This window comes from Sciurus carolinensis, chromosome 8 (assembly GCF_902686445.1).
Source record: "Sciurus carolinensis chromosome 8, mSciCar1.2, whole genome shotgun sequence".
Taxonomy (NCBI): Eukaryota; Metazoa; Chordata; class Mammalia; order Rodentia; family Sciuridae; genus Sciurus; species Sciurus carolinensis.
The window spans coordinates 91,859,293-91,871,853 of record NC_062220.1 but is presented as its reverse complement, the minus strand read 5'-3'; the positions used below and the strand labels follow the sequence as shown (position 1 = coordinate 91,871,853).

The following is a 12,561-nucleotide window of genomic DNA, read 5'->3' as shown; positions in this document are numbered from 1 at the left end:
ATAGCTTCAATTAATAGATATGGTCTGGAAAGAACAAAAAATAGACATCATTTTTTCATTTTAAAGAGTAGTACAACAGCTATAATTCCTGATAATTGTATCTATACACAAAGGAAAGCTATCTTATACACGTTTTCTAATATTGAATTCTGAGCTAAATGTTCAAACAAAAGTTTGTCTCCAACTGTTCCTCTAAAACTGCACCATGGCCTCCATGTCACTTGGACCAGGTACATCCTGAATTCATGGATAAAAAATAAATTAAAATGATCAACAACACTGGCTTTATATTACTGAGTCTCTGTATTTGAAGGTTGGGTTGCCCTAAATTTTCAAGAACTGGTAGTGCTTTCAGAAATGGAAATAAATGTATTGCAAGCACTTATAAACCCAAGGAGGAAAATACATTATAACTCAATTCACAGTTCAATTAGGTCAGTTAATGACAATATCACACACTAGGGCAATGATCTGCAGTTGCAAAGATATGTAGAACCTCTCCAGAACTTCTTTTCTCCCCAGGAATTGTAAACCTGCTTCATAGGACATTTGGAAAACATTACTTTGAAAAATGATGACATGCATACTAAATAAAATGATTATGGCTATTTTTTAAGTAATGGCAGCTTGAAAAGTTTTACCTTTAGGGGAAAAAAAAGAAAATGACAACCTTTAGAAACCAGAGTAAGGAAACAATACCTTTAGAAGAAAAATCAGAATGCCACTAATTTATGGTATTACTCATCAAACTAAAATTCAATCATTTCAAAATACAATCTCTAGTACACAGACCTGGGTTAAAAGAAGCATATTTCAACTGGAATTTACATTTTCTTGAGCAGCTTGAAGTATAAATTTGGCTTCCAATTACTCTTCAGACTGTAACTGTATCAAAGACTGAAGTCAAAGACCAATAGAGGCAAGTGTGTGTGTGTGTGTGTGTGTGTGTGTGTGTGTGTGCGCGCGCGCTCATGTGTGCGCAGTGTTGACGTTCACTCCTCTATAATAAAGAATTACAGACTTTAAAGACTTTTCAAGTTTACTCATAGAACAGCTTTCAACTTAACTGAAAGAGCCTTACTGGGCCTAACTTTGTCTATTATCTGCAGCACTTCTTCTATGCAGTAGGCAAAACAGTCTCTGGCTTATTCAACTCTGAATGTTAAGCTATAAAAAAAAATTTCATCATGTATTTTACTCAAATATTGGCCTACTCATTCATCAGTCTGACTTTGTTCTGCAGGGTTTTTTAACCAAATATAATCGCCTCTCCTTCAAACACTTCTCTTCCCTTAACATACTAGAGGAAATGGATAGTTGCAACTAACACAGTGCAATTAATCACAAAATTATTTAACACTCAGAGAGAAAATTCACATCAAAACCACTACTGACAGAACAATTTTTCCAGGAAGAGAATTCTAATCACACCTGGCACACCCAAGAGCCCAGTATCACTGTCAAACAGGAAGCCAAAATGTGCTTTAAAAAGAAAAAAGAACATACACATATATTAGAGTAGGATAACTACATCTATATATTACACATCTATATAATACCTTAGAACTCTTTCCAGGGGCCTGCTAGAGTAATTTCTTACTGAAAACAAGGAACCCCAAAGCAGTAGCAATGTCTGGTAGCCAGCACTTCCTTGATCCCTTCCTGTTATGTCTGGCTCCGTACTGTGCTTCATCTGCAGTCATGTTTTACACTGCCCATGTCATGTAACCTTAATGCAGAAATAATGGAGACTAACTCTTGTGGGACAACATAAAACCTCGTTTGCTTCTCTTTTTCCACATGTAAAAGCAGAACTGCTTATCTACAAAACAGCCTGAACACATCAGGACAATAAAGATCAGTCTTTGAAATACGAAGCCTTGCATGTAAGACCCAAGTGGCAACATATTATTTTCTTGCCTTGCCTACTAGGTGTGGCTGAATATTTCAAATATACTCCCTAAAGCCTAATTACAATTTTAAATATATCAGAAGAAATTATTAAAACCAGTTCTAGCCTTGTATTGAAACATTAAAATTTCCATAAATTGTGATTCTTTTTCTCAAGGTTTAGGCTGAATTTATAGTAAAAGAGAATATATTTCTTTCAACCATAACCTTCATTGATGTTTTTCAACTTAAAGCTAATCACTTAAAAATAATGTTATTTTACAAAATTTAATCCAAAATCTTATCAGTTGCATGCAATCTTGAAAATTAAAATGTAAATATTCATTGTCAATAACAGATGTTTTATGAGCTTAACTCTAACAAGTAAACGTTGTGTTACTAAGTTAGATATTTATTTTTATTAAGCTACTTCTCATATAAATACATATTCACCTTCAGGTATCAAGATAATATTTGTTATATAACTCAAATTGTTGTCATCACTAAAATCATATGAGTAAATATTGTGTTATTAAGTACTTTAATTACATGTATTTACTTATTACAAATCAATATTACCTAAAATTTGTCTTGACAAAAATATCTTTAATAAAGATAAACCATGATATGAATTTATATCTAGAAGGAAATAATCAAAGTAAGAGATACTTTTATGCCTGCTGTGTACCAAGATATTACATAATTCAAAGATAAGTATCTGATCCCTACATTCAAATGATTCAAAATCTAATAGGAAAATCTAAGAAATAAATTAAATGAAACTCACATTATGACATGTATTACAACAGAGACAAAGTATTGGGGGTGGGGTGTAGAAATGAGTGACAACATTGACCCAAGCAAATTCAAGGGGCCCAGAATATTAAATTAAATATTAAATATTAAATTAAATATTAAATATTAAATGACAGTCCCCCACAAATTCTAAACAAGAAACAGGCCCACAGAGTGAGTACACCCAGCATTTTTATCAGAGAGAAAGGTGGATCTGTTGAGGCATGAAGAAAAACAGAAAATTTAGAATTCAGTGACAAACACCTTTATTCTTTACTTTTTCCTTAAGTAAAAATAACAGCATGCAAATAATATCCAAGTACTTGGAGCAATAAGTTGACAATGACATTCTTTAATGTTTTTAAAAAGAAGCCATTCTGTTCTTATTCCTAACTTTGTTCTTTTTCATTACTCTGAAACAACTAATAATGATCTAACTCTCCGTGGAAATACAACTATGTTCTCCATAGCAGGATCAAGTCACCACATAATCCTAAAGAAGTCTGTATAGTTAAAACAGCAGTCTATATAAACAGTTCACTTATGGTATAATGGTCAATCAGTTCATCAACCAAATTTCAGCTCTGAAATTCATCTCTTTCTAAATTATCTTTTCACTTACCATCAGGATTTCGATCTATCCATCAGATGTAATGCAAAAAGGGATAGAGGAGAAAGATTATCTGTGACAGATTATCTGTGGTAAGGTTACAACATAAACTTAATAAACATCTATTTAAAAATATGTTTAAATTTTCAAGATTGTCACAGATGGTATAGATGCCCTCTAACCAAACACAAAGTCTTCATAATTGAAGAGGATGGATTGGATAAATGAAACCCAACAATGAATGTGCACACAGAAGTTCATGAATGTGTTATTCCAGTGTTAAATGAGGCAAAAAGAGGTAAAGATTATCTGATCTAGTCAAACAGCAAAAAGTACTCAACATGTAAATGGCATCAAGGATATTAAATGGAAAACAACTGAAAGGCCAAATACATAATATTTCCTGTTACTATTGCTTAAACTAATTTGAGTAGCTAGTATTATGAAGTAATGTTTATTTGGGGTATGGGGGCTTGTCTTGGTATTCTTTTATGTTTACATACTTTTCTTAACATTAATTTCGAATGTACTTTCAGTCAACTAATATCTATGTGCTCTGGCCCAGCAATAATTTATAATCTTTTAAATTTCACCTCTAGAAAAGCATAATAGCCCAAAATGGTATATGCAACCATAAGCTCACAGACTGATTTAACAACTTTGTAATGTATTTTTACACATTCTTCCCATATTCAATTACCCACTTCTCTATTTCAAATATAATTTTCAACCAATATCATGAGTGTTCCTTGAAAATGAATGAAAGAATACCTTAAACTAAAGCATTAGCAGACTCTCCAACTGTATATTCAACAGTGTAGCAAGGTGTAACATGCTAACAATTATTGAAATGTTCAATTAATGAAAACTGATCTAGAGATCTTAACCAAGTATTTCTCGCTTCTGTATTTCACATGTCAAAATGAAAATAACACTGAAAATCTTAGTAAGGCCAAGTGGCATATGCCTGTAATTCCAGTGACTCAGGAGGCTACAACACAGGATAACAAATTCAAGCACAGCTTGGACAACTTAATGGGACTGTCTCAAAATCAAAAGGGTTAGGGATGTAGCTCAGAGGTACAACACTTGCCTAGTGCCTTCGGTTCAAACCATAATATGGGGGAAAAGGAGGATTCTCAATGTTCCTTTCAGACATAACCAATCAAAAGGTCATTTCTTAATTCTTTATAAAGTTTTTATTTCTTTATAAAACAAATTTTATCAAACCTTTCAAACATTAAATATAAATACTTTTATAACCCCAAATTTTTAAAATATGGTACATGGCTAACATGGTTACTTATAGCTAAAAATAAATTTTTAAAACAAATTTTAAAGCAAATACGTTACAAAGCAGAAGAAATAGATTTCTAAAACATACACTTAGGTTATAAAATCATATTAGAGCATATAAACTTATCAATGACTAAGAAAGAAAATCAGACAAAGAAAAAAATTAAAAATCACCAAGTAAGCAAATTGATATGAATGGAGGGGAAAAACATGAATAAGCCACTTTAAAAGTTAAAATAAAAAATTGTACAGAAATCTGTTAAAAACGCAAATACAATATTGCTGAAATACCCTAATATCAACTATACTAGTTTAAAAGTGCATTTTAAAAAGTAATGACTACTAAGTCTAATTTTCCACCAAACTTGTCAAACTATTATCACAGAAGAATTCAATACACAGGAAAGAAAAAGAAACAAGCTGGACTTAACCAAATAGAAATTTAAAATAATTGAATCTTACTTGGACTAAAGATAACCTTAAAAATCTAAAAGAGATTTGTTGAAACAATACAGGTCAAATTTTAATATATCTGTTCTTAAATATTTTAATATGTAAGACACTAAGGAGTTTTACTTAGTCACCAGAATATTGTCTAAAATTGAATAGTGCCATGTTAGAATAATCCATAATATCCTTTTCTTTTTCTAACTAATTCAGACTAGGCTTTTCTTTAGTTCAAGTGAATGAAGTTTGATCTACAACAACATTTTTCCAGTGGAAATAAAAACATATCGAATTTGCTATTAACTGAAAAGAAGAACCAAACATTATATATGGAAGTTAGTTAAACATACTTAACTTCTCATAACATATAAAAGTAATTAAAACTTGAATGTTTACTTAATAGTAGAAAAGAGCATGTTTTATTTAATGATATTTTGTAACATGTTTCTCCATCTTAAACACATCATCATTTAACTCATAACTCCAATAATTTAAAGGAATAATTAGGCTTGCAAATGTGTGAATTACCATTTACCTGTGGGTTTGGAATAAGAAACAACAGCATTTCCTTCCAAATCAGATGGTGTATAACTTCTTTTCAAATAAACAGAAAAGGCTACTGTGCTAGTCATCTCTGGTGCTATAAGTAATATAAAAGTGATATAAATTACAAAATCAGATCAATTGTTATTAACAGTTAAAATTTATTAAGCCCTCACTATATGCCAAGTATTGTCATAGTTCTTTATTTTTTAATTATTTTCATTAGTGCACATTAATTATACAGAAGAGTGGGTTTCACTATGGCACATTTGTGCATATTCAAATACAAAATTTGATCAATTTCACTCTCTAATACCTTCCCAAGTCTTCCCTGCCCCCTCTCCCAATCCCCTTCCTTTCCCTACTGGCCTCCCTTCTAATTTCAAGAAGACCCTTTTTGTTTGTTTGCTTGCTTATTTGTTTTTTTCTTCTAGTTTCTACACCTGTGAGAAAACAAACAGTACTTTTCTCTGAGTCTGACTTATTTTACTCAATATTACAGTCTCTAGTTCCATCCATTTTCCTATAAATGACATAATTTTATTCTTCTTCATAGCTGAATAAAATTTCATGGTATTGACACTACATTGTCTTTATCCATTCATCTGATGACAGATATCTAGGCTGATTCCATAACTTGGCTATTATGTTGTCATAGTACTTTAAATGGAGCAACTTATATAATCTTCACAACAAGAAGGTACAAGTTACAAGACAAGTAGCATTATTGCTCTTATTTTTTATGTGTGGGGAAAGCAGAACACAGAGAGGTAAAGATCATCCAACACACAAGTAAGTCCAGCATGTCCATAACACTACTGCTCATCATATGAACAGGCAGAGAAAAAGGTACACAAAAGGGCAAGAGAATTTAGGGGGGAAATAGTACTTTATCATGGCTAGCACACAGTTTGCAGGGGTAAATGGAAGAGAGGAAATATGTATGGATGTAAGAGTAGGAACTTAGTAGACTGTGCATGTCCCTCTACATTAATGCATTTGGCCTCCAATTTGTGTTAAAGAGCCATAAAAGATTTTTAACTGGAAAAATAAATTGTTTGGAATGTGTTTTAGAAAAATAAATTGAAAGTATTATAAAATATTTTAAAAGTAAGTGAGAATTAAATAGTTGGGCCTCACCTACAAGGTTACTTCAGTCAATCATTTGTTGAGTCATTCAATGAATATTTATTGAGTTACCATTAGCTGCCATCAGCTGATATGGGGGGTGGAGGGGCACAAAGATTCGAAAGATAACTCAAAGATCATTTTCACAGAACTAATGACAGATTATACATCAGTAGTTGGTGATGATTCTATACAAAGAAATCCTTACTAAGAGTTGTCTTTTATGACAGGTCTACTGTTTTAGACATTATTATGGATATCGTATATAGATTAATTTTCTAATTAAATCCTCAAAACAACCCTGTAACACATTTGTTATTATCCTCTTTTACAAATTAAATAATAGAGGCTCCAAGTGGTTGCTAAAGTAGCTTGCCCGAAATTACACATGGAGTGTCAGAGCTAGGATTCAAACTCCAAAGTTAATATTCTTTCTTCAAATATTACTGTTGCAATGAACAGGTCACTAGAGAAACAGGTCACTAACAAAGAAAGCTTTCCAAATTATGGTACTTAAATACAATAATTGACCCAACAAGCTTTTAAAAAGCACTTAGAAATCTGTAATACAAACAAAATAATTGATTGAATGTCTATGTGTGATACTTGGAGGGAAAATATAAGCAATACAATATAATCACTGATTTCAGAAAAGCCTCAGCTTCACTATTTAAATAAGAAATATAGCCATAAAATAAACACATTGTTTTATTTTTAAATAAACCAAAAAGAAACCCTCACACCAAGGTAGACTTCAAGCCAAAACAAAAAACTTACCCAGAAATTCAAAGGTAAACTGATCACAAGTCAATACCAATGGTGGCTGCACGTAGATGGATAATTTGACTTTTGGTAATACAATTCGATTCTGCAGTGTGATCTAAGAAAACAGCCATTGATATTAATAGAAAAATCACATTTTATCCAAATTTATATGAACTATTACACTTACTTAAAAATAACTAGCAAATAATCATGAAAACTGAGGAAAATGAGTAGTAGCAAAATAGAACACATAACATAAGTGTAGACTAAAATGTTCTCCCCAGTTAGAAAATGGACAGATTTTTCTCCAAAGAAGATACAAAGATGACTAGGATGCTAATGCAAAGATGCTCAATATCTTTAGCAGGAGGCTGAGGCAGAAGGATTGCAAGTTCAAAATCAGCCTCTGCAATTTAGCAAGGCCCTAAGCAACTCAGTGAGACCCTATCTCTAAATAAATTGTTTTTTAAAAGGGGGTGCTGGGAATGTGACTCAGTGGTTAATCCCCAGCACAAGAAAGAAAGAAAGAAAGAAAGAAGAGAGAAGGGGGTAGGGAGGAAAGGGAGAGGGAGGGAGGGAAGGAAATACAAAGTAAACCACAATAATATTCTACCACACACACAAGAATGGCTATAATGAAAGTATAACTGGTGCTAGCAAGGAATGTGGAAGAACTGGGAATATAAAATGTTACAACCATTGAAAAAAGGTTTGGAAATTTCTTAAAAAGGTAAACAAAAATTTTAAATACTGGTTCATGATTACAAGCTAAGAAAAATAAAAACCCAAAAACATGAACAAAAGTTCCTAACAACATTATTCATAACAGTCAAAGAGTGGTAATAATCCAAATGTTGCATCAAGTTGAATGTATAAACAAAGGTGGTACAGCTATACAATAAATTAATATTCAGCAAAAGAAGAAATGAAGTATTGATAAATGCTACAATCTATGTAAACCTTGAAAATATCATAAGTGAAAGAAGCCAGTCAAAAAGAAGCACATGTTGTATAATTCATTTTATATGAAATGTATAGAATAACCACATCTACAGAAAAATAAAGTAGATTAGCAGTTGCTTCAAGATGGGTGGAATGAGGAATGACAGCTAATGGGTATGCTTTCTTTTGGGGGGGACAAAATGTTCTAAAATTAGATCTGGCAATAGTTGCTCAATTCGGCAAACATACTAAAAATCACTGGAGTGGGTCATGTGGTATGTGAATTATATTTCCAAAGAAATGTCAAAAACTGATCTACCAATAGAAAAGAAAAATCTTCCCTCATAGCTACTGAATAACTACATCATTAAATAAGTGTATTCATTTTTTTCACATATAATTATACTATCATGACTTATATTATCTAGTATCAGTACATTTCCTTTTACATTATTCTCTTATTATTTCCTTACTTAGGTAGATTTATACCAGACTAGACACATTATCAGTATACCACATTTTATTCCATGGCTTATCACAAAAATATATGATATAAAGAATTCTCAAAAATATTGAAGAATAGCAATATTGACTGCTGCATCTCTAAGATGCCTGCCATTTCCAGACTGGTGCTCTTGCTTGGTAATGCTAAGAAAATCCTTCTGCTCCAATAAGAATCAAGAGCTAAGAATTCTAGAATAATAGTTTACCTGGAAAATATGGTGGATATGGCTACAGAAGGTCAGAACTTCTTTCACTTTCATCTCAGAAGGAGTGTCCGTAGAAACCATCAGACTCAAACACTTTTACTGAGTCAAAGTGCTAAGAGTGTCATTTTCATGAAATGAAAAGCTTAAAAACCTGGCTTCAATTGGGCATATTCTTTCTTTGGATTTGGTCTCCTAAAAATGCCAGCCTCTTTGAATCTCTTTTAGATGACATAGTCACATATGGATGGTGTGGTGAACCAGACAGCACAGTCACCAATGTAGATAGATTCACTGGACCAACTCAGTCAGATCTCTAAGGACAGACCCAAGTATGGATAGTTTCTATTGCTCCCAAGTGATTCTTATGCACAGGGAATCACTAGTTGATAATGAACCACTCTTCTATGTGGTACATTTTCTATGGAGCAGTTCAGTCTTATTATTAGATTCTATTAAGAATGAGATAGACATATGTCATTATTAACTGATACAAAGTAAAGACATTTTTATTTTTAAGAAAAGTAGTTTTGGTTTTTCTCTTAAGCAAAAGGCATGGATTATCCATTCGTATATTATATATATATTATATAGTTAAAATAATATATATAATATATATATATATATAAGAATACACAATAGACCTGCAAACACTGTATGTTTATCAGTAAATGTGTTAATTTTAAGTGGTGTGAATATAAGTTTAAGTTAAACTGGAAAATTTTGAACTGCAAAGCAAAATTTTTAAGAGGTAATTATTAATGCAAACAAATATAACAATCACAGCAAATGAATAACACTTCCTTGACTTTTAATTTGTCCAAAAATGTTCTACCAATAGAAAAGAAAAGTCTGGTAACAGATTTTGGCAGGCCACAAACAAAACTTCCTCAATGATACCTCAAAGCTGAACAATGTAATACCTTTTTAGTAAAATCCTGATGGTAATTATGGCAAGAAAAAAAACTTATGCAAGTGGCACAAACTTCTTGTTCAATAAATAAATAAATAAATTTTAGTAAGTACAATAAATACATTTAAGTATTATAATTTAAGTATTCAACTATCAACAATGATACAATGCCAGTCTGTATACATGTGTGCATGTATATATATATTTTTAAAAGAAAATTAATGACATTAATAGCCATTAACAGCTTTTTATATGTATGAAACTGTGCTAATAAATTATTTATGTGTATTATCTCATTTAATCTTCACAACAGTATCACACACACTGTACAGAAAGCTGGGGTTCAAAGCAATTTGCCCAAGGCTTCTCTAAAGTAGAAGAATCACAATTTAAAAATTATTTGCCAGAACTCAGAGTCCTTACCTTTAACCAACTGTGGTTAAATCTCAAAATAACCTTGCGAATGAAGAAGGATTCCTATTTTACAGTTTAAAAATGGAGGTTCAGAGAAGGTAAAAAACATGTTCAAGATCACTGAGTCAATAAGTGCTAGAGATCTGAAAACTGTGATCAGGAACATTATCATGAGAGCTCAATTTTACAACTGAAAATGAAAACACCTTAAAGTAGTAATACACTATTTGTAAAGGAGCAGACATTCTGACTCTGCCTCGCATAATGATATCTACTTGAACAATAATCACAATTTTACGCAGTTACAAGAAGGGTTTGTATTTGGTTTAGATGCACAATCATGATAGTTCCCATACACAGATTTATTGAATCCCAACAATGGGTTAGGCACTTTCAAAACACAAATCAAAGAGATGTGACAAAAATAACTACAGTAACAAAGAATAGCTGTGTTTGTGCCAAAAAAAAATTAAAGACTTGGCTAGATCATAGACTTCATATTTTAAAAGGAAAATAATTATAGAATATTAAGGAGAACATATAAAATGTTAATATGAGAATTTTCCATGCTATTTTCCGCTTCTAATGAAATGAAATATAATCCTCAAGAAATATAATAGCAAATTTTTATCCTAGATATATAAATATAATTTCAAAGACCAGGTATGAACAACCACACTGCCTAGTTGCCTGGAATAGATGGTCACGCATCATGCACACATACTCAAGGTAGCCACATCTTCATTCATTTGGAACGGATGGAAAAATTTTCTCAATTAACAGGATTTATTATGATGGAAACTTGCATGGTTATATATCTTGGCTGCTGTTGTTACAAAAGGCCATAAGGAGAGATTTATAGCAGAAATTTGTATAGAAACTGTCAGACAGGATCAGGAAATCATTGTGTCTGCTGTTTGAGTCTAGCCAATTTTGGGTAACACTTGTATATTGCATTCTTTCTCATGCTTTTATAATGGCAATGAGAAAGAGCTGTGAGTTTGGCATTCTCAAATATAGTAAATTTCACTAATGGAGAATTTTCCAGTAGTGTCATGCCATCATCTTATGGTGGCTATTATACATGAAAGCTTAACTGCACAGGAGAGAGAATGTGTTTACTTATAGCAATAACTTCTGGTTGACTGGGGTGGAGGTGGCATAAGCAATGTTACCTGATTTAGGTACAAGATTTCTTTTTGCAATTTACAGTGTGCTTCTGAATTATTATGCACATGTGCCTGAACAATATCATTACATAGGTAAAAAGAGGTTTGCCCACACAAAAGTATAGATCATTTCTGGAACTCTAAATTATTTTTTTTCTTAACATGTTTGATTTCTCACCTCTAATGCCTTTCCAGACTCAGAAGAATTAATGAGATAGAGTCTTTGATTGGACTGGGGGGAAGGGAAACTGGGGAAAGACCACCCTTGTTTCCAGGGGCATGAAGCCAAAAAAATTAGTTGAGGAAACTGTTATAAGATTGGGCTCCCTTCAACTCCAACCAAAGATCTCCACACTTGGGCCACCCGCTGGGTCCAGTGTAAGCGAACACAATTGGTAAAGCCTGGTGCTCTGTCAAGCTCCTCCAAGGACAGCAACCCATAATCTAAGAAAATATGAAGCCTCGTCCAAGTTTTGACTAAGTGAATCGCCAAAATCCACAACTTTTCCTGGCTTCCAAAGTCTGGGCAGTGATAAATATTTTCAGCTTAATAGTGTGCTGACTGATTACCACACTTTAATCTAAATGCCTTAAAAAGGTTCTACATTAGAGTTCTAGTTCTAAAATTCTACAATGACGAGACTCAAAACCACATCCTTCATATTCTATTTTTCCAGGACTGTCAATTTGTCACTACTCTACTTTGTGGCTTCTTCATTTAATATTTTCTTGCTATAAATACATCCAATTAAGGGTAATGTTATGGCATTTGAATGCCTTGGAATTCTTTTCAAACATACACACAGCCATACATATAAGAATGATATTAGCATCCATGCACTTTCCCAGTATCATTTCACAGTCTACTATATGTGATACTATGGTTGGTCTATTATGAATGGTGATGACACAATTCCTTTAGCAGATTCAAAATGTTAATTT

At 32.3% G+C, this 12,561-nt stretch overlaps 1 protein-coding gene across 1 annotated transcript in view; it reads right to left on the bottom strand.

The window, feature by feature from the left end:
• Bbs9 (Bardet-Biedl syndrome 9) overlaps positions 1 to 12,561 on the bottom strand; it is a 441,935-nt gene that overhangs the window by 222,430 nt on the left and 206,944 nt on the right. The window contains 3 exon segments of the mRNA XM_047562524.1: positions 3,308 to 3,322; positions 5,574 to 5,678; positions 7,487 to 7,589. Of these exon segments, the coding sequence (XP_047418480.1) occupies positions 3,308 to 3,322; positions 5,574 to 5,678; positions 7,487 to 7,589 (223 nt within the window).